At 41.4% G+C, this 23363-nt stretch overlaps 1 protein-coding gene and 1 long non-coding RNA gene across 2 annotated transcripts in view; one reads left to right on the top strand and one right to left on the bottom strand.

The window, feature by feature from the left end:
* The window catches only part of LOC142488495 (uncharacterized), a 667283-nt gene that overhangs the window by 317537 nt on the left and 326383 nt on the right, over positions 1 to 23363 (top strand). The window lies entirely within an intron of this gene.
* LOC142488494 (uncharacterized) lies at positions 1228 to 4556 on the bottom strand. The gene is made up of 3 exons (XM_075589001.1): positions 4233 to 4556; positions 2764 to 2841; positions 1228 to 2400 (listed from the first exon to the last, which is right to left on the bottom strand). Exons 1-3 carry the CDS (start codon positions 4507 to 4509, stop codon positions 1322 to 1324), a joined length of 1434 nt encoding a protein of 477 aa, XP_075445116.1. The 5' UTR covers positions 4510 to 4556; the 3' UTR covers positions 1228 to 1321.

The raw sequence follows: 23363 nt of genomic DNA, 5'->3' as shown, positions 1-23363 counted from the left end.
TTGTGAAAAACATCCCTAGACTGTGAATGCGTTCACATAGTGTTTTTTTGAAAACTAACAAAGACCAGTGTGTGAAAATATTTCTTAGCCAGGCATATCAGTAAAAACACACCTGCAAAAAGAAATGTTTTTTCCCCGCTTACATTTCTGTGTGTATGTGAAAGTCTGGTTAACTCCCTGTCTGCATGAGTTTAAATACGTGTGTATATATATATATATATATATATATATATATATATATATATATATATATATATATATATATATATATATATATATATATATATATATAAATATATCTCTTATAAAAATATATATATATTTATATATAATATTTTTTTTTTTTTTATATTGCAGGAGTACACACAACATTGATGGCATTAAGTATACCTTGTATGAAACCTATTTAAATGGTGAGAAACATGATTGAATGAAGTAATAAACATTTGTTTAAGCACAATACTGTTAGAGTCTCATACTTAGGATATTTCTCAAACATTAGGCCTGTATTATTAAAATAGTGTGCTTTCACAAGGAAGCATGAAGTGTATTAGTTTGTGTATACCAGTTTATATAGTACTATATATATATATATATATATATATATATATATATATATATATATATATATATATATATATATATATATATATACACACATATATACATATATATACACACATATATACATATATATACACACATATATACATATATATATATATATATACACATATATACATATATATATACACATATATACATATATATATATATACACACTCACACACTCACACTCACACTCACACTCACTCAGTGTGTGTGTGTGTGTGTGTGTGTGTATATATATTATTATACATTCTGAGATGTTATAGAAACGAACACACAACTGATTAAAGGACAAAATTACAATGGCCAAGCAAGGCAAAGGTAAGTAATAATTTACACATAATCCTGCTGTACACGTACAAGAAAGATGTTTGCACTTACTTAGGTGTTTTAATAATTGCATGTGACTAATATGCATATGCAATTCTTACATCAATTAACACACCCAAATGCAATGTTTTGCTGCAAAGTCAATGGCAGCTTCTCTAAACTTAGCAACTGGCTCCTGGTGGACCATTACTGAACAGACGATTACAACATAAATATTTATAACACAATTAATTATGAGTGTTAACATTTCCAAAACTTCACGTGTACAAGAACATAGTTGAAAGTTTGGAAACAACACAGTCTTCAGCATACATACAATAGTAATTAGATAATCTGAAGTCAACAAAACAAGGCCAAAGACATATTTTCTGAATTATAACATTTATTTTTTTTGTTCCTTTTGCGAGCGAGTAACAGGCCTGCTTGTTGTCTCTTGAATTTTCCTTTTTCTTTTGCCACCAACTTTAGGCACAACAGAGCCACTTTGAGTGGCCTCTGGCACTTCACGGGCAGGGCTTGTGGCCAGTGACTGTTCACCTACGGGGCTTGTGGCCAGTGACTCACCTACAGGGCTTGTGGCCAGTGACTCACCTACAGGGCTTTTGGGCAGTGATTCACCTACAGGGCTTTTGGGCAGCGATTCACCTACAGGGCTTTTGGGCAGCGATTCACCTACAGGGCTTTTGGGCAGCGACTCACCTACAGGGCTTTTGGGCAGCGACTCACCTACAGGGCTTTTGGGCAGCGATTCACCTACAGGGCTTTTGGGCAGCGACTCACCTACAGGGCTTTTGGGTAGTGACTGTTCACGGACAGGGCTTGTGCCCAGTGACACATGTGAGCAAGTTGGTAGACACTGCACAAGTGATGGTTGGTCTGTTTCATGTGTGTCTTGTTTTGTTTTTGTCGCCTCCTTTGTAGGTGTCTGCTGCTGAATTTGTACAGATGGCAGCGGTAGGATGTCATCAGGAACCTGCACAGCAATGTCTGCTACTTGACCGGTAACATTTGGGCCTGGTGAATGAATATCAGATGAATGTGGTGAAAACTGACCTGCATGAACAGATCCTGGCTGGGAGGTGTTGAATTGTGGTACATTAGTCATTCTCCAGTAATTAGCTCGTGTTTGCTGAACAACTAATGCTTCGAATGAGGTGTTGATTTTTTGCAACTGTTTAGGCACTTCAATGAAGACTCTGTGGAGATGTGCCAATTGTGATACTGTTTCTTCCTGCAGTCCAATCATCCTTTCCAGCACTGTCATCATGTCTGAATGGCGACGATTTTCTGCGTCCACTATTTTTCCCTCTGAAGCTACAATTGCATCGTATGTGGAAGTTGATGGACGATTTGGCGGTACAACAGTTTCTATTGGCACCTCTTCATGGTCACATGATTGTATTTCAGTCTCTTCTGTGGCGTCATCCTCATCATACTCATCATCCTCATCACCATGATGTTCTAAAAAGAAATGTACACATTATTAAATGGCATGTTAATGTATGCTGTGTTACTATGTAATTGTACTGTGTCCTAAGTAACACCTAACATGTTAGCATACGTTTTATAACCTCATTAAAAACTACCTTGACTTACGAATAATGTTTGGACTCAGTATGAAATATGAATGAATGAAAAGTTGCTCTAAACTCAGAAGTCCTACATGATAATTAACATCACTAACACAATACATGTTGCCTTACACTTAATTTTCACTGACACTAAGTAATCCTATTTAAAGAAGATGTGCAAAACAAATAATGCACATGACAACATAACATATAGAAGAGCACATATTATATGGCCAGCAAATGATACACTCACCTTCTAGTAGTGTTGAGCTGGCTGACCCAGGTGAAGACACTTGTTCCATCTCAGGTGACACATGTCCTCCAGGGGCAACTATATATAACAATAACATAAGTTTTACATTTACATGTGTAAATATTGAACAAACACTTATTGTATGTTCTGTATTTATGATTAACTAACAACATCAGTTCCTTAACCGAAAATGTGTGTGAAAGTGAACATAAATAGTTGTAATAACACTGTACATGCCTGTGTACTTAGAATTTTTGAGTTCCCTAACATACAACATACTATGTTTCTGCAGTAATGCGTGAGGATAAATAGATTAAATGAGTACATAAAAATCATATGTTGTGTAGTGATATCAGTATCATAATGTACATAACTATCATGAGATGACCATTCACAATGGTTATCATGAAGGTGGTCATATTGCAAAAAGTGTTGTTTTTGGTAGAGGATATGTGTGGTACATTAATCGAAGATGTGGCACACCTGAATGTGGCTGTGACTCAACAAGACAACACATGCAGTGTGTGATAATGTGTCTTTCATAGTAGTTCAACTATAGATATGAGTGAACTAATGTGTGACGTACGCTTTGATAAGTAATGAGTTGTTGGGGCATTTAGTAGCTAGAGTTAAGCTTTCAAATGAGTGTGATTAACTTCAGTTGTGCTATTCAGGTTGTAAGAAAGGTATTCCCTTCCCCAAAAAGCCTAATCAGCCACACCTTTCAATGACTTGAAACAGGTGCAAATGGTGTGAACTAAGTTGACCGTGAAATGAGGCTGTAATTAGTGTGTGTGCTGAACCCCACCCCCTCTGTTGAAGTGTATGCTGTGATGAGATATTAATTGCAGCTGCTTTAACACAATGGTAGATGAGCTAAGTAGTCATCTGCAGTGTTTAAGTTATGAAAACAATGACATAACATATGATACGTGTGCCTCATTATGCTGTCTGTATATGACATAAAGCAAAAATGGACCTTTTCATAAGCAACTATAGATGTGTTAGTGCCAGTGATGTTTGTAGGCCGTTACATGCAATTTCTTTGATGCATGCTTAAAATAGGCAGTAATGTCATGTTTGTCGGAGTAAAATCAATAAAATACACAATAATATGATACATATTTCTGTTCTGTACCTGTAGCTAGTAATAATTTCTGATTAACATGTGTTACACATGTGTACTACCCTGTTGTTCCCCATCTTCGCCCACCATCAATTGCTTCCACTGCAGCTATGCATTTTGGGAATTCACATGTAAATGAGCACGCAATGGCACGTGCTATATTAGTTACTGCTTTTAGTAGGACTACTACATATATGTCTATTTTGAGATATATATATACAGAATCAGACATATACATATATAGATGCAGGTATGCTTATATTGTGAAGACAGTATAAAAAGCAGTGTAACTATGCAAAATAACTGTAAGCAACGACACGCCTAGTACAGTAATATTTATCACCTGCTGGAAATTGTGACGGATAAATTCCAATGTCACGGTCACCAGCCAAGCCTTCCACGACGACGGTAAGTAATTTTGGCCGAAGCAGCTCCTCCAATGGAGTCAATATGAGACGTTGTGGTGTGGGCCCACCTCCAGTGCCAGTAGCATGCACGCGTTGGTCTTGTATTTTCTTTTTCAATTTGGACCTAATATCATCAAATCTTTTCCGACAATGATACTTGTCCCTGACACTATTCCCACAGGCATTGACACCAATGACTATTGTGTCCCACATTTCTTTTTTGCTTGCTGCACTTGTCCGCCCTTGAAAAACATATAAAAGATATGAGGTAAATTAATAATAATATAAGCACCAGTTTCCTACACTGCTAGCTGTTCCAAGAGATAGCAAACATGCTGTTTTATGTGTAATATGTGCAGCACATGAGCATTCACTACTAAACCTATACATGTAAGCAAGGTTGCATTCATATTGTATGCAGTTCTGGCAAATTGACCGCCTGTGTTTATTTGTCCTTGTAAGGCATGATAAAAAGCTGTGTTTCCACACTAATGAACATAGAAAGATATTGTGTACCCATATTTGCATATGAACAAAACTCAGATGACCTAGGATCACATGTATTTGAATAATAAATGTAAAGTTACACTTACCTACTAAATGTCCATAGAGACTGTCATAGTGCTCCAGAATGCCAGTGACAAGAGCCCTATTTTCCTGGTCATTGAAGCGAGGATTACGTGGCTTCTCCACACGTTTTTTCCGAGCAGGTTTAGGGTCAGAGCTTGGCTGGTGCTGACTGGACTCTCCTTCTTCCAATGGAAGAGCCTCCAAAAGCTGGCCACCAGCAAGCACGCCACCACCAGACACCCCATCAGCAACTGCGCCACCAGCAGCACTCCCAGCACCAGCACTCCCACTCCTAGCACCAGCACTCACACTCCTAGCACCAGCACTCCCACTCCTAGCACCAGCACTCACACTCCTAGCACCAGCACTCACACTCCTAGCACCAGCACTCCCACTCCCAGCAACAGCACTCCCACTCCCAGCAACAGCACTCCCACTCCCAGCAACAGCACTCCCACTCCCAGCAACAGCACTCCCACTCCCAGCAACAGCACTCCCACTCCCAGCAACAGCACTCCCACTCCCAGCAACAGCACTCCCACTCCCAGCAACACCACTCGGTGCACCAGCAACATCACTCCCCTGAACAGTACGTTCACTCCGACGCGTACTCCCACGAGTAGCACTCCCACTCCCACCAGCATCACTCTTCCCACGCTTTGCGGGCATACTTCCAGCACTCACAAAAAACAGACAATAAATGTACAGGCAATCACACGAAACACTTCCACATATAAAACAAGACAAAGATGTAAACAAAACAACAAAGGACAAAGCTCACCCAATACACAACAAGTCTCTCAGTCAATATGCAAATCTTCAATCGTCCAGCTCTGTGCGTCTCTCTCTCTCTCTCACTCCCAACAACACAGAGAATGATTAGCAGTACACGTTGCCTTTAAATATGGCGCGCAATCAAAAACATGCTTGTTTCGCCTGATTCAGCAAGATTTGTGATTGTGCAACCTAACAGCACCCCGCCACGCACGCCGATACACCTGTGTGTGATCGGCTCATCATCGTGAGAGTGGGCGGATTTGTTTTCTGGTTGATTTTGAATGTATTCGGCACTTACTGCATACGGAGAGGGAAAAACGCCAATAACATGACTAATCGATAAGCTTGCCGATTTCACATAATCGTCGCTTACTGCATGAGGCCCATAATCCTTAGTATATAGCAGGATGAAGTTCATAGTATAAACTGTTAATGCTGGATCCTATATGTAGTATGCTGGAATAGAAACCAATTGTAGCCCTGCAGATAGCTAGGGCAACCTCAGGAATCACAGGGGGACCCAGCAACCTAGATCCAATTGAGCATTCAGAGCGGCTCTCAAAGGCAGAGAATGATAAAACTGTACTCACGGAATCACTGCTTTTTTCAATCTTCATTCATCCTTGTATGCGTGCATCCTGTCGAGCCATATCAAGAAGAGTACAAAAAGTAACATGGAGCACAGCCAAAAAGAGAACTGGAGGCAGGATCAAAAGTCAAATAATAAAAATGTATTAGCACATAGTGCCCATAAGGAAACTGAAACAACAATCTGACGCGTTTCCAGCCATGAATGGCGCTTTATCTTTGATTCATTTATTTATCTTTGATTCATTCATTTATCTTTGATAAAGCGTCATTCACGGCGGGAAACGCGCCAGAGTGTTATTTCAATTTCCTTATGGGCTCCTGACCGCCAGCTTTTATGTACTGTGTATGTCCTGTGGAGGCTCCCGTAGTCACTCCAGTTCCAGCTTGCCGCAGCTCCTGTTACCGGACGCGGGGACAGAGATACATCACTGCTGCTGCTAGCAGCCATGCTTGTAAGCAGATATGCTTTTAAGTAGAAATGTTTCAAGTAGAATATGAAGTTTAAAAAGGAAGGAAGACTATTGAATCACTCACTCATCTCATCTCTTCTCTTTCCTCAGGTAAAAATATATTCCAATTGTCTGTCTATTCTGATATCCTCCCCTGCTGTGTATTTAGTTCTATCTAGGTAAAAACATATTACAATTGTCTGTCTATCCTGATATCCTCCCCTGCTGTGTATTTAGTTCTATCTAGGTAAAAACATATTCCAATTGCCTGTCTATCCTGATATCCTCCCCTGCTGTGTATTTAGTTCTATCTAGGTAAAAACATATTCCAATTGTCTGTCTGTAAATCATCCCCCTAGTGTCTTAATTTAATTCAGCTTTCACACTTGTGCAAGGCAAGGCAAGGCAACACCCACCTTAGAAAAACCATTTGCTTTAAATACCCTCACATGTACTAATTAAGTTTGTTGTGCCAACAAGGTGACTTTCTAAAAGTATGTAAGTAAGCTCCTAACAGCCATTGCTGCTAGCAGCCATGCTTGTAAGCAGATATGCTTTTAAGTAGAAATGTTTCAAGTAGGTTATGAAGTTTAAAAAGGAAGTTCAAAAAGAAGTGGAAAAGTGGACTTCACCTACTGCTTCTGATTCCTGCTTTTGATCTACGTTGGAAAAGAGGATATCATCTATCTAAGACTGCACATCTCAACACTTAACTATTGCTGTGATGCCGCCTTTATTCTTTATATTTGCTGCAACCTCACTTATTTTCAAATTATGCACTTCCTTCCACCAGTCTCCTTATGTCTCTAACTCTATTCATATATCTCCATCTCTCCTTTCTTCCCCACTTCTCAGTTCACATGAACTCCTTTCTTACCTGCGTCCTCTGTCACCACACAGCTATACACCCTGCACTAAAACACACCCCTACAAATCCTCCTCACACATTCTCTTTCTATCCATGCTTCTCCTCCTTGCTTCTGGGGATATCTCTCCCAATCCTGGTCCCTGCCTTATTTCTACTTGCTCTCGTCCTTGCCTTCCACATGCAACTTCTACTCCTGGTGTTAACCCCTCCAACCTCAAACCCATCCCCTGCCACCCTCCCTCCTCTCTCCCTTTCTCCTGTGCCCTTTGGAATGCTCGCTCCCTCTCTAACAAGTTCCTCTCTGTACATGACTTCTTTCTCTCTCACTCCCTGCTTCTCTTTGCTATAACTGAGATCTGGCTCACTCAGTCTGACTCTGCTCTGGAAGCTGCCCTCTCTTATGGTGGCCTTTCCTTCTCCCACACTCCGTGCCCTGATGGCAGGGGTGGAGGTGTGGGACTCCTGCTCTCCTCTCTCTGCCATTACCGAACTCTTCCTATTCCCCCCTCTCTTGCCTTTCCCTCCTTTGAGGTTCACACTGTCCAGATCTTATCTCCTCTCCCTGTTCATGTGGCGGTCATCTATCGCCCACCTACCTCTACTCACCCCCCTCTGCCTTTCTCTCTCACTTTGAATCCTTGCTCTCTTTCTTCCTCTCCTCAGACTCCCCTGTTCTTCTCCTTGGGGACTTCAATTGCCACATTGATGACCCCTCTCTCCCTTGGGCTTCCCGCTTTCTTTCTCTAACCTCTTCTTTTGGCCTTCAACAGTGGACTGCAGCCAGCACCCACAAGGATGGCCACTACTTAGACCTGGTTTTCACTAAAAACTTCTCTCTCTCTGATATCTCCATTTCCCCTTTTCCTCTCTCTGACCATCACCTCATCTCATTCTCTCTATCTCGCTTCTCCCCTTCTCCACCTCCATCAACCCCCCGGTTCTGCAGAAACCTGTGCTCTATTCACTTACCTGACTTTGAGTCCACGTTACACTCCTCCCTCTCCTCTCTAAGCTCTGCTACAGACCCTGAAAAACTGGTCAGGAACTACAACTCTGCCTTGTCCTCCTCTCTTGATCTACATGCCCCGCTTTCTCTCTGCCGCACTCGCCTTTTAACCCTAGACCCTGGTTAAATTCCCATACGCGCATGCTGCATACCTCCACTCGTTCCTCTGAACGCCTCTGGAGGAAATCTCATACTCTCGCAGACTTCCTTCACTACAAATTTATGCTATCCTGTTTCAACTCTGCCCTCTCGCAAGCTAAACAAGCCTACTTTTCTTCACTAATCAACATGCACAAGTCTAACCCACGCCGACTGTTCTCTGTCTTTGATACTCTACTCAAACCACCCTCAGCTGCCTCTCCTTCCTCCATCTCCGCTCAGGACTTTGCTGACTATTTTAAGGAAAAGGTGGAATCCATACTCAGAACATCCCCTCTGTTTCTTCCTCCCATCCTACACCTCTTCCTAACTCTCCTCCTGCCTTCCTTGACTCTTTTTCCACTGTCTCAGAGGAGGATGTGTCGCTGTTGATCGCCTCTTCTCCCTCTACCACTTGCCATCTTGACCCCATTCCCTCCCATCTCCTAAAACCTCTTGCTCCTACTATAATTCCTATGCTCACGCACATTTTTAACTCCTCCCTCTGCTCTGGAACCTTTCCATCCTCCTTCAAACATGCAACAGTCATACCATTACTCAAAAACAGCAAGCTTGACCCTACCTGTCTTTCTAACTATCGGCCTGTCTCCCTCCTGCCTTTTGCCTCTAAACTCCTTGAACGTCTTGTATTCGCTCGCTTGCTCCATTTTCTCAACACCTATTCTCTCCTAGACCCTCTACAATCTGGCTTCCGCACTGCTCACTCCACAGAAACAGCCCTCACTAAAATAACTGACGACCTCCATGCTGCCAAAGACAGAGGTCATTACACTCTGCTCATATTACTCAGCCTCTCTGCAGCATTTGACACCGTGGACCACCCTCTTCTCCTTCACATTCTCCATACTCTTGGCATTCGGAACAAAGCTCTATCCTGGATCTCATCCTTCCTCTCCCATCGTACTTTCAGTGTCTCTTCTGCTAATACCTCCTCCTCCTCTATTGATCTCTCTGTGGGGGTACCCCAGGGCTCTGTCCTGGGACCTCTTCTCTTTTCTCTGTATACACTCTCTCTAGGTGACCTAATAATATCTTTTGGATTTAATTATCACCTCTATGCTGACGACACACAAATATATTTCTCAACACCCGACCTTACACCTGCTGTACAAACCAAAGTTTCTGAATGTCTCTCTGCTATATCATCCTGGATGGCCCTCCGCCGCCTTAAACTCAACATGGCTAAAACAGAGCTCCTCATACATCCTCCTAAACATGGCCCTACTACCTCCTTCCACATTACTGTTGGAACTACGATAATTCACCCAGTAGCCCAAGCATGCTGCCTAGGGGTCACACTCGACTCCTCTCTCACATTCACCCCTCACATTCAAAACATTTCTAAAACCTGTCGCTTTTTCCTCCGCAATATAACAAAGATATGCCCTTTCCTCTGTTGCTCAACTGCTAAAACTCTGACTCAGGCCCTCATTCTCTCCCGTCTTGATTACTGTAACCTCCTGCTTTCCGGCCTTCCTGCCTCTCACCTGTCTCCCCTACAATCTATCCTTAACGCTGCTGCCAGAATCACTTTACTCTTTCCTAGATCTGTCTCAGCATCTCCCCTCATGAAATCCCTCTCCTGGCTTCCGATCAAATCCCGCATCTCACACTCCATTCTTCTCCTCACTTTTAAAGCTTTACACTCTTCTGCCCCTCCTTACATCTCAGCCCTAATTTCTCGTTATGCACCATCCAGACTCTTGCGTTCTTCTCAAGGATGTCTTCTTTCTACCCCCTTTGTATCTAAAGCCCTCTCCCGCCTTAAATCTTTTTCATTGACTGCCCCTCACCTCTGGAATTCCCTTCCCCTCAGTACCCGACTAGCACCCTCTCTATCCACCTTTAAGACCCACCTTAAGACACACTTGCTTAAAGAAGCATATGAATAGTACTGTGGCTATTCTGAACACATGGCACATAAAGCTTGGCCCCCTGCAGATGCACTTACCAGAACTCCCTCCTACTGTCTCTGTACGTTCTCCCTACCTACCAATTAGACTGTAAGCTCCTCGGAGCTGGGACTCCTCTTCCTTAATGTCTAAAGCACTTATTCCCATGATCTGTTATTTATATTATCTGTTATTTATTGGATTACCACATGTATTACTGCTGTGAAGCGCTATGTACATTAATTGCACTATATAAATAAAGACATACAATACAATACAATACAATCACTGCGCAAGTGTACACGGCTTCTACCTATGCTGACACGGACACTTTTACATGTGAGTGTATTTGTGTTTTTCTACCAATAAATACTGTTATCTATTTCAGAAATACGCTCCACACATTTCATTGTATTGTGGGGGAACTATGTGGGAGAGAGGTGCAGCTGACATCACGTCATCTGACACATACCAGTTCCACTGATTGACCCTACACACAGCCGTGCAGGCGGTGAAGGAAGCCACAAAGATAACTTTCTATTCTTCTGTGCTTACACATGGCCGTGTAAGTAATGTTCTTATTGATTATTGTTATACCACTACCCTTACTCCCTATTGGGTGCAGATTTGTGCACTCCACGTTTTTATTATTGTTTTATTGTTTATATTTTTGAATTGTATTGCCTTAGTCTTGCTTGTCTATCACACAGTCTTGACATTTCCCTCTGGCCGTTGTCCTTTGCTCCCCTGTTGTTTCTCTTTCTTTGTGATTTAAAGGGGTGTGCTGCACTCCACAATGAAAAGATAAATATATACAGTTTACTGGTGCTGCTGGTTCAAGGAGGTACCTGTCAGGTATATTCCAAGGTAATACTCAGGAAAGAAGGATCCAACGCTCTATGAATTTCTGAATAAAGAAAATTTATTGTGCCACACAACGTTTCGACCAATAGGTCTTTCTCCTAGTCACTTGAGAAAGACCTATTGGTCGAAACGTTGTGTGGCACAATACATTTTCTTTATTCAGAAATCCGTAGAGCGTTGGATCCTTCTTTCCTGAGTTTCTCTTTATTTCACATGTTTTAAGAAAAGTATATGTAATAAGAACAATCATTGGGCGAAAGGAATCCCTGCCACAAAGATCTAACAATAAGAGAGAGAATTATTGTTGGAAGATTTACAGAGACCGTTGGGGTAAGAAAGGAAACAGGAGTCACATATAATGTCTAACCTTCATATTTTTTGACACAAGGGGACAATTGGGTTTACCAGAAAAGGCAATATAAGTAGTTCAGTTTCGGACATATTAAGTTTAATTCAATGACAATTTTGCCAAAATACATATTGAGACTAGTGACTGGATCTCAGAATTAGAGTTGGGTGGATTTTCCACCTAAATCAGAATCCGACCCAGATTGGACAGTTCATTTAGTCTGCGGAATTCCACGGATTAATCTAAAAAAAGGCAGATTCATTTTTTTCCCCTATTACTGAAAATCCGTCCAATGGATTCAGAATCCAAACATGCAAATTGAATCCAAATCCACAACCAGAATTCGAAAACTGCAAGCTGGTTTATTATGGGAGGAGAATATAAATAGGGGTGCAGCATCACGTTTAAGTTTTGTGTTATTTCTGCGAATCGGAAGTTGAATCTGTCGACAGATTATTTTTAATCCGTGAGTCCGAGACCCATTGACAAATTTTGAAGAATCCTCACAGTCTGAAGATGATTACATTCGATCTCTGAGTTCATCTTGTGGATCGTATTGGGTCTGAAAAGTTTGGTAAAATCCACGGATCAGATTAATACAGGATATGTATATCTGCATGTCACAAGAACAGAAGTAATATTTGAATCCAAATAATGAAAAATTGAGAGAGAGTACAAGAGAGAATATGGAGCCCTGGTATACACCAACAGATACACCATCAGGAGAAAAACAGTAGTGAATAGAGATGGATGAATGTTTTTTGCGGATTTGGACCACCTCGATTTTTAGTTCCTTTGGTCCACGGTTCAGTCTCAAAAATGGTGATTTGCCATTTACAAAAAAATGTTTTTAACACTGACAATCCATCCACGGATTCCGCAATCTGCTGACAGATTTTAAAAATCAAATACGCGGATTCAGCAACCTGTATGTGGATTGCTGAATCCGCAGATTGGATTCTTAAAATCCATCATGGATTGCTAAATCCACAGACTGATTCTTAAAATCAACCAGTGGACTGTATCTAATGGCGGATTTGGATTAATCCACACAGATTGAAATTGTAACTCGGGAAGTTACAGGAAATGAATTTTGCCTGTTCACTCATCTCTAGTAGTGAACTATTACACTGTTTCATATAAATAAATTTAAAAAAAATAGCAACAAATGCATACTCTTACATTGTTGCCGGTTTCCGAGGATGTTTATTGGAGGAAATACATATAATGACACCCAACAATAATTTGGGCCTTTAGTTTGCTTTTATGATCACCATGATCACCATGCTGGGGGCAGCAGCTCACTTTCAAAATGTTTGCTGGGCTTGAACAGTGAGGGTCAAACTGTTGTGGATTTGCATCCTCCTAAACAAGTAGTCCAAATGAATGGTTTGGGGAGGTGTCGATAAGAAGTAGAAATACTTTAACCTTGTGTGTGTGTGGGGGTGAGGGGGAGAGCGCTGCATGCTGGAATATTAGTTCAAATAAATATTTTCAACAGGTCATCATAATGTTTTGAACCCCACACCCCCAAATAAAAATCACAGTATGCCACCCACCTCATAAAGTATGTACATGACTAGTGTAGAATTAAAAAGCTACAGTAGTGATTGATTCTCAGAATAGCAAAAATTGTTATGCAAGCCTGTTGCAGGGTACATGCAACCACACACGTGGGTTCTCTTGATAAGGCTTCTTTATTGAGCCTTAAAAACATACAGCACACAAAAAATAATAGCTTCTCTTCCGCATACAAAACAAAATAGCTTCTCTTCAGCAGACAAAACAAAATAGCTTCTCTGCAGCATAGAAAACAAGGCAGCTTCTCTTCAGCATGCAGGACACAGACAGTTCATCACACATGTACTTTGAAAAACAGACCTTATAGCAGTAATCTCTTCAGTATTTCAGTCCTGTCTCCTGACCAGCTAGCTTGCATGTGTGTACAGCCTGGGGGTTTTAAAACACCTTGATTATGCAGCTGGGGTCAGACTAATTAAGCAGCCCTTCTCAACTGAAACTTAACCTCGTCACTGCTGCACTGCAAGCCTAAACATAGGTTTGCCAGGTATATGGCTGGTGGCGTTCATTCACCCTGTCACAAAGCCCCTGTCGAGAAACGAAAAAAGAGGGGTTTTTTTCAGACTTGAAATTCATATTGAATGAGAAGTCATACACGCATGCGCCTAAATGTGATGACACGCATATGCGTTTCAACAAGGTTACAATGAGACATACACGCATGCGCATAAATGTGATAACACGCATGTGCGTTTCAGCAAGGTTCCAATGAGACGTACACGCATGTGCATAAAATAAAAACAGTATGAAAAGAAGAGCAAGCCTAGCATAAGCATTGATTAATAAATAATACATATAGAAATGTGATGACACGCATACAGTATGCGTTTCAGCAAGGTTCAAATCCGCATGAGCAGAAAAAATATTTTATATTCGGAAGAAGACATGACGTTATATTTTTGTAATACTGTACTTCTGTATACAGTACAGCATGTGTCCTCATATTTTTTATGTGTATGGCTAAGGAGCCTCAAACTACTGTATATAGTATGAACTCGTAACGTTAATCTCTGCTTCAAATATAAATCTTCAAATTACAATTACTGTACACACACACACACACACACACACACACACACACAGGCTTGCAGAACTGTATGGCCGTACAGTAGGTTGATTTGCTATTAGACTTTTAAAACAACAGCTCGCGATCGCCCACTTGAGTTTCTAGACTGTATTGCATACAACACTAAAATGCAATTTTCTGCGCCCGATAGAAAACCCTAGTCAATTGCTATACGGTTGGAAAACATAGCGTGTCATGACCCGGTATTCAGAGCGGTACGCCGGGCGAGGTTTTAGAATAAGGGCTGGCGCCTCTGTATATTGTATAACCCTTTTCAATTAATGTAACTATGTATTTGTAACCATGTATTTGTCATCATAACTCTATGACCAGGATATACTTGAAAATGTGAGGTAACTCTGAATGCATTACTACCTGTTAAAACATTTTGTAAATAAAATAAACTTGTACAGAACACGCTTTGATTCCCAATGGGCCTAGAATTATTTGGATGATACAGAGGGGTGTCCCAAAAAGGAAAGGAGGGTGGGCAAGGTCTCAGAACAGTTAGGCTATGGCCCCAGTCTTTCTTGCAGCACGCTCGCCTGGTTGCGCGTGCACAGTTTAAAGCCGCGATCAGCGGTCTGTATAGGAGCTTTAGGGGAGTGTGGGGGCACGGCCATGATGGGGTCATGGCCTTGACGGGGCATATCTGCCCTTCCATTGGTGCATGCCGACTGCGTGATTACGTTGTGGCATGGGAAGACACAATTCTTGTCTTCCCTGCCAGCGTACATATCACAGCCCTTTCCACCCAAACACAGCAACTGAGGCCTGCCCCATAGAGGGCTATGCTGTGTGGCACACACACTGTTGCGTGCGCCGCAGCGGCCACTGGGGTCCTGGCCTTGCACAACCAAGATATTTTCCCCCCTCTGAGTGTTAATGGTGGGCATTCATGGAAGCACATAATGCATCGATAACAATAAATAAAGTAAAATTATGTTGTTTAAAGTGTTGTGTGCAGTCCCCATGCCTGGGACCTGAATAAAAGACTGTTGTATGAAAAAAGTTCCCGACGCCCATTTTTCCACAACCTTGCTACCTCCTTGCACAGCCCAGAATATGTAGAATGAATGGGTGCTCCAATAGTCCCGGGAATACAGTTAACAGTAATCCATAATAAATATCATGAAGATAATGGCTTCTATTGTAGGAGTGGGTATGCTACTGGGTGAGAAATAATGGTTCAATTTGCCTTTTTATATCTCCTGAAGGTAACAGAAAAATGATAGTAGTCCCACTTTGCTGCACCTCATTGGAGACAACAATGTGATAAAGTCCGGAAAATAACTCACCAAAGTTGTAGCCAATATTGTTATCAGTCAGAAGATCTTCTTAATATCTTACCTACTCCTTGAGCCAAAGGAACTTTTCTTGATGGCGTGTCCAGCTGCCAGTAGAGGTAAACACAGAAGGAAAAATGCAAAAAATGCACACAGCAGCGCACTGCCCACAAAGAGGGACACAGGTGGTAAAAATTTTTTTTCTATTTTTTGCCCAATCAATATGACAAAAAAAGGAGGTGTGGACCCTCCTACGCGTTTCGCATGAAATGTCCTTTATCAAGGAGTAAGATAAAGCACATTTTGTGTGAAACGCGTACGAGGGTCCACACCACCTTTTTTGTCATATTGATTGGGCAAACTTTTACCACCTGTGTCCCTCTTTGTGGGCAGTGAGCTGCTTTGTGTATTTTTTGCATTTTTCCTGCTGTGCTGACCTCCTTGCACAGCCACCTGAATCCATACATAACACACCGATGTACTCTTAATAGAAGCTGGGCAGGGAGGTGTATATCTGGTTTTGGTATTGTTGAATGAAAACCTAGATTAGATTTTAGTCTGAGTGACAAATAAGAGTAAATTACCCAGGCAATTACTATGATAAATATGGAGCTGATATTTAATTTGAAACAAAAAAGTGTAATTTTGTCTTCTAACTCTGTTAATACAGCTGGTATCAGGGATTATAAAACAGTGCAGAAACAAATCTGAATAAATAACATCTTTCGTCAAATCCTTTGCAATATTTATTCTTTCATTGCACCCATTTAAAAAAAAGTAATAATTAAGTGATTAATAAAGCAATGTTCAATTATAAGTTTCCTTTTTTTTTTTTTGTTCTGGAGCCAGGCAACTTCAAGTTTGTGAATAATACTAGTACTGTAGTTAATAAAGCATTTATTGGTGACTCACAAACCAACCCATATCAGTGACATTGATACACAAAATAATTAACTGAAGCCGCTGTGCTTACTGTACTGTAAAAATGAATATAAATGTTCTGTTATTTTCCCAAATAATATTAATAGGAATATTTATTTAAACTACCAGCTTCTGAATAGAATGATTTAAAATAGCATTCTAATGATGGATTAAAAAAAAAATCACCAACACTAGCTGGTAAATTGAGTACCATTAGTCTGCAAGAATCGTGGACCTATATTTCCTTATGGTTACCAGATGGCTTGATGTCATCATAGAAGAGGTGGTAAGATCTAGTTTTTCTAGGAAATAGAAAACGAAGGGCCTCACATAGATAAAATGCATGTAGTCTTCATTTTAAAACATACTGCATTTCTAGCCATGCACTCAAGCAGATACTATTAGAGCCACATGAGATACATCAATGTACCTACGTTAATGCACATAGACTAAAATATAATGGATCCTGTTTTTCGCCATTAAGACTTGTAAAATGAATGTTTTGTCATTTATTGCTGAGCAATGCTCAATGGTGATTAATCAGCAAAATTGCCTAATATTGCAATTTGTGACAGCTTCTCAGGTGGTTTTAAAGTGCTAAAGTTATGTAGCCAGGTCCCCCTCGTGCACTCACCCCCTCCTTCCTCGTTGCGAGCGCGCGGTGTGGGCGTGCGGCTGGTTGCTAGGGTCGGATCGGGCGGTTGCCGGGGACGCGATCGGGCCGGTTGCCGAGGCCGCGATCGCGTTGCTGGGGTCCCCGGCGGCCGGTGAGCAGGGCGCTGCCATTGAGAGTCAGCTCGCGCATGCGCAGGAGGCCAGCTAGCGCGAGAGGCCCCAACAGCTTGCGCACACGCAAGGCGGGAAGGACAGCCCCCAGGGTGCACAGGGGCAGCGACACGTGACGCCAGGGAGCCAATCGGAAGGCCGGATTCCCCTGCTCCCAGTTAGATACATTTCGCGGGGTTTTGGCAGCAGGAGTCAGTTAGGATCCGGACCAGCTAGGGGTAAGAGGTGGATGCAGGGGTCAGTGACCCTCTGCATTAGGCCAGCAGCCCCCAGGCCCCAGTTAGGTCCTGAGCCACTTAATAGCTTGTGGAGTATAGGGACAGGCCCTAGATAGGGACACTGCCCCATTTATTGGTAGCTTAGTCAGGGACACAGTGTTAAAGCCATGCGGCCCTGCGAGGTGGGTTCTGGGCTCAGAACACCATCAAAGACCCTGGGACTAAGGTGATATTATCCGCGCTGGAATTCACCCAACGCGGTGTGGAGGACAACGTCGGATCGGGCAGATCTCCAGTGATATCGCGGTACCCATGGCTGGAGCCCGGGCAGGTAACCTGCAACTCACGTGCACCAACCAGGCCTATCACCAGACATAGTGGCTGCGCAGTCACACATACACATGCACAGTGGTATTTGACTTTGGGGGTGCGAGACATTTGGGTGGGGGTTACTGGACACGGGGTGGAATCACTCTGTGGGAGGTTAGCGTCCGCCGTGACGCCAGAGGTGGTAGCGTCCGCCGTGACGCCTAGTGCGATTAGCGTCCGCCGTGACGCCAGAGGTGGTAGCGTCCGCCGTGACGCCTAGTGTGATTAGCGTCCGCCGTGACGCCAGAGGTGGTAGCGTCCGCCGTGACGCCCATTGTGGTTAACGTCCGCCGTGGCGCATGAACGTTGTGTTGATGTATGTAGATGCGGTTTGTTATGCTGTAAAGCCAGTCCTGTTTTACACTTGTTCGCTTTGTGTGGTTGTTTACTGTGAGGGCCTCCTCCCACTCCGTTGGGATCCCTCCCAGGTGGAGGCGTTGCACCTAGAGATGTATGAGATGTATGTACCCCAGGTTCCCCGTGGAAGAAGCTCAGCCCTCCTGTGAGCCAACAGGTAAAGCACCACACCTGAGTAACCTTGCATGTTCCTACACCTCCACCGTATTATCTGCGAGTGGGTGGGGGAGAACCCGTTACAGTTATAAGAAGAGCTGTGCTAAATTAAACAATATTGTAAAACACTAAACATGTTTTCACCTGATTTTCCTACAATACCCTATATATTATTACAATTAATTACAAGAATCATAACTTTATCTGCACGTATGTTCAGTTTTCTTTTTTTTTTTATTTATTAAGGAAAATATTTATTGTGGCACTAAACTGCAAAAATATAAATAAATTCATAAATATGTGTATTGATCAACTAGGTCTGCATACTCGTCAACCCTACAATTTAGGATAACCGAATTGTCAGTTATTGAGACCAATTTATAGCAAAATAATTGTAATTATTTTTATCCAGTAATGGGACAGAGGTTATAGTTGCAATATACAGTACTACTTGTGCTCTGCCTTTTTTCTATTTTTAAAATGTGTGGAAGTACAGTACAGAATGCATAGTGTTACACACTTTTGCATTAGCCTATTTAAATAGGTGATTCTAATTGTAACCATGCTGTAAAATGGCTGCAGTCATCTCTCCTGCTGACAGTAAGGCCTGGTAAGTTATGGGCATGCCAGCAGTTATCATGGAGGTTTGCCCTCACACCCTGGTGAGGTGTCATATGTCCCATAGGAAGTGACAACATGCTGTGTGTCCACGGTTAGTGACATCAGAGATGTGCCTGTTCCTAGGTGATATAAGACACAGCACTGTCTAAAGTTAGTTGAGTTCCTGTTGTTGGGCTGCCTCTGTTCAGTAAGAGGCACATGGAGGTCTGCAACATTGTTGCAGTAGTCTGATGCAGAGCTGTGAGTCTGGCAGCACAAGGAGACAGAGAAAAGCTGTTGGAGTGTTATGTAAGAGCTATGAGACAAGGAGCAAGTCTGAGTGCAGGCTTGGGAGGAGACAGCTTATAAGACTGTGACCAGGGACCTGGGACAGGGACTATCTCCCTAAAGGGGAGATAAGGAACCCACCAATTAAGGGAAGAGATACCTTTCAAAGGGAAGTGCGGTGAACATGGGAGGCTGAATACACCCCATTGTGGAGGGCAGCTGGCCCAACGTACTAATAAAGATGATCCTGATTAAAGACACTCTCGTGTGTAAGTGTGGAGTGATTACACAGAGGAGTGCACCACAGAGGAGTTCCTCACCAGGACCATCCCCAAGCGGACGCTGGGATCCTGATGAGGTGGAGGCGCTGCACTGGATCTAGGTAGGACTCAGTACACTACCTCAGCTGCCTGTCTGGGTTGGCAAATCCCCACACAACATCATGCGGGAGACTCAGGAGTCCTGTTGCCAACAGGTTCACCACCAGACATCACACTGTAATGGGGACTGGTTAGACCACAGGGGCCAATGTGAGATTGGGTGGGTCAGGCCAGTCCAGAAAACCTGTTACATAATTATGAGCCTTTTTAATCTCTGTTGCGTACTGCTGTCTTTATTTATTCTCCACATTCCTCAGGCATACAGTACATGTGCCCTTTCTGGCTTTCTCAGAGCATCATGACATTTTCTATTGTTCAATGGTTCTTATCATGTTTAAAGAGCCATATAATAGTGATCTGAATGGAAAAAGAGGACTTCCTCATTTTTTAGTTCAGTACCAATGGGGTGGGGATTTTGGTACTCAACCACTGATTTATTTAATTATCATTTGTGTTTGTCTATTTCTATAACAAACAACAGTATACTGTACCAGTGGCAGTTGCTTTCATGTTAAATATTAGAAGAGTTTGGATCTAATAATTATTTTACCTAGTACGGTAATATTTGAACTCCCCTCCTCACTGTGATTGTAGAAGTAAAGGCCCAGCTTTCCAATTTAGGAAGACCCTTGTTTGAAACTTAAACCAGGTCTGTGCTAACTTAAGCAAAATACCTTCTTTTCATTTATCACTATCAACAAACATGAGACTGAGAAAGTTTCAAGAAATATTATCTGTGTATTTAGGAAATAAAAGAGAAGTAAGAACCGACAATTAAACTGCATTTGCTCCAGAGTGGATGTGCATAGAACCCAAACGAAAGCTCATTAAAATTTTCATTTACAGTCAAATATTGTACATGTTTGGCTTCTAACTAAATGTAGATATTAGTTCATTCCAAAGACAATTCAGTGGACATACTGTATCTACTCTATTTTTTGACCAGCTAGAAACTGTTAGTTTACTTTCATTTTTAATGTTCCTTGTTTTAAAACAAATTTCCATTCCATTTCTCAAAAAAGGTAACAACTATGACACAATGCCTTTGATAACGAGTATGACCAGGTTGATCATCACAAACCTCACGACACCCAGCATTCTGTCAACATTTCACTATAATATCTTCGTGCACCATCAGCAGAAGTACTTTTACTGTACATCACTCAATAACAGTGACCCAGAGATTACTACTATTTCAGAGATGAAGTATGGAGCTGGGGATCCAGAGGGCTGGCTTTGCCTGGATGCAGAGCTCAGGAGAAGTTCTGCTCCATAATCAGTGCTTGCTCTGCCCCTGAGTTTAGCAGGTATAATGCAACTCACCTATGGAAAGGCTTTAAAAGACACAGGAGAACGGTTCAATCGGCAATTTAGCTAATACTTATCATTGTGTGGATTGCATTGATGCATTTATAAAGGGGAGGGGGGGAAACGACAGTTTGAACTGCTGCTATAAATTATCACAGCATTTTCAGATATCAATAGCATAATAAACCATGTTTACATCAGATATAAATGATATACGAGAAGTGAAAAACAAAAATTGTGAGGCGCTACTTATGAAGGTAAATATATATAAATAAAGATAATGTGATAAATTACAAGAGTGCAAAAATATAATAAAAAATGGCAAACTTTGCTGCTCAACCCTCTTGGGAGAAGATCCAGTTTCTCCTATCTTGAATGGTAAAGAGAAGCTTGTGGGGAGCGCAGGTGTCACCATATATATGTAAGGAAGAAAATAAAATAGTGTGGTATGTCTAAACAAACACAGCAACCTAAACAGGAATCATGAATGGGGACTCACATTCTCCCAGTTGTAATACAGCATTTGAATAGCAATAGATGCAGTGGGTAGATTCAGCAATGTGCAGGGGGGTCTTGCTTGTGAACACTCCCTGATGTCAGCAGGACAAACCCTCAATGGAATGAAAGAAAGACAACTCTACTGCAACACTGTATGTTCACTAATGATATATTGAAAAAGGCAATTGATATTGCACTTACATGATCAACATGTGCTTAGACACATATAAATCGATGTGCAGCATTAGTGTAATCCATCCACCCCACTCTCGAGGTCGCGTCGCGTCTCTTCCGGTCCGGCCCGTCGCGTCACTTACGGTTTCGTCGGCGATCACAGAATGGATCCACACGGGTTCTGGGGCATATATGGCACACTTCTGAACTGCTGCAGGTTCAGTGTTTTTATATAGTTACTAAATTAAAATTAAAACTATGTGTGTCCACATATATAGGTCCAGTACATTGTTGCAATTAATTAATAATTTTAAATGAATAATTTTTATATTTATATTTATTTACATTTGGATATATATATATATATATTTTTTATCACTAAGATTTTGTATAATCTATGCAACCCCGTTATTTATATATATTTATTTATATATTTATATATTTATTTATTGATTAATGGGTTACACTAACTTGTAATTTTTCTGCTCTTCTCTCCCACACCACTTTACTCAATCTAATGCATAAATCATTGCTGAGTGGTATATAACACACCAATGTATATACAAACCATGACACAGGTCATTATAAGAGAAATGAAATGGAGTTACAGAGAAAGGTAGATGGACTAACCGATGCCATAGTTCTGAATAAAAAGAAAAAATACAACAGAGATATAGAAGACTACACAAAAGGTAATTATAAAAATTGGGGCAGAAAAAATTTCCACCATTCGAGATCCAGGGAACCCAATAGAGAATATAGGGGGGACCCCAGTAAACCAAAAAGATCCGATAACTATCAACATAAAGGATGGAAAGGGGGTGCAAATAGACAAAACTATAATAAACCCATTAATTACCAACCAATTAGGAAAGAAGAGATCCCTAAAAAGTGGAAAGGAAATCAGGCCAAATAGTTAGAATAGAAAAACCATCTTCAGTTGATGAGCAAGAGGCCTCAACCTCAAAAAAAGATTTAGAATATGAAAAACAAATGAAAGATTGTGAAGTCTATTGTTCAAACGGCTCCCCTGCACAAGAGGGAGCAGTTGGAGGGACCAAGAAAAAAAACTCTTTTTTAGATGGGAAGTCTCCAACTATATGGGAGACCAAAAACAAATATGCACCACTAACAGAGTTAACACAGAAACCAAGAAGGAAAAGAGGTTCAGAGGAAGTAGAGGAGGGAGAAAAAGCAAAGATATCCAAAGTAAACCATTGAGAGTTTTTAATATTAGTAACAAAGAACTAGACGATGTGCAATTAAAAGTCATCAGTAAAGGTTTAACCTTTGCTCCCACTGCAGGGCCGAGTGGTTTTGACCTATTTATTGATGCCAACAAGTTTTTAAGAAAATTAACTGTAAAAAAATTCTTCATAACCAAAAATTCCGAAAATGCAATTTTAAAAAACAGTACAATTATTAATCCACCTGTTAAAGATACATTTTTACATACTAATTTAAGACCTAAGTCCAAATTTTATCCAAGTTTTATCAAAGGTCATCACTTAGAAGTTTTTAATCAATTGTTAAATAAAGAGTTTGAAGCTATTG

The sequence above is a fragment of the Ascaphus truei genome, chromosome 2, assembly GCF_040206685.1.
Source record: "Ascaphus truei isolate aAscTru1 chromosome 2, aAscTru1.hap1, whole genome shotgun sequence".
NCBI lineage: Eukaryota > Metazoa > Chordata > Amphibia > Anura > Ascaphidae > Ascaphus > Ascaphus truei.
This window is presented reverse-complemented; position numbering and strand designations above follow the sequence as displayed.

Coding starts and splice junctions, on each gene's coding strand:
- LOC142488494 (XM_075589001.1), bottom strand. CDS start 4,509: ATGTGGGACACAATAGTCATTGGTGTCAATGCCTGTGGGAATAGTGTC. Junction 2,842..4,232: donor TCCGTCACAATTTCCAGCAG/GTGATAAATATT, acceptor TGTTATATATAG/TTGCCCCTGGAGGACATGTG. Junction 2,401..2,763: donor CAGCTCAACACTACTAGAAG/GTGAGTGTATCA, acceptor ATTTCTTTTTAG/AACATCATGGTGATGAGGAT.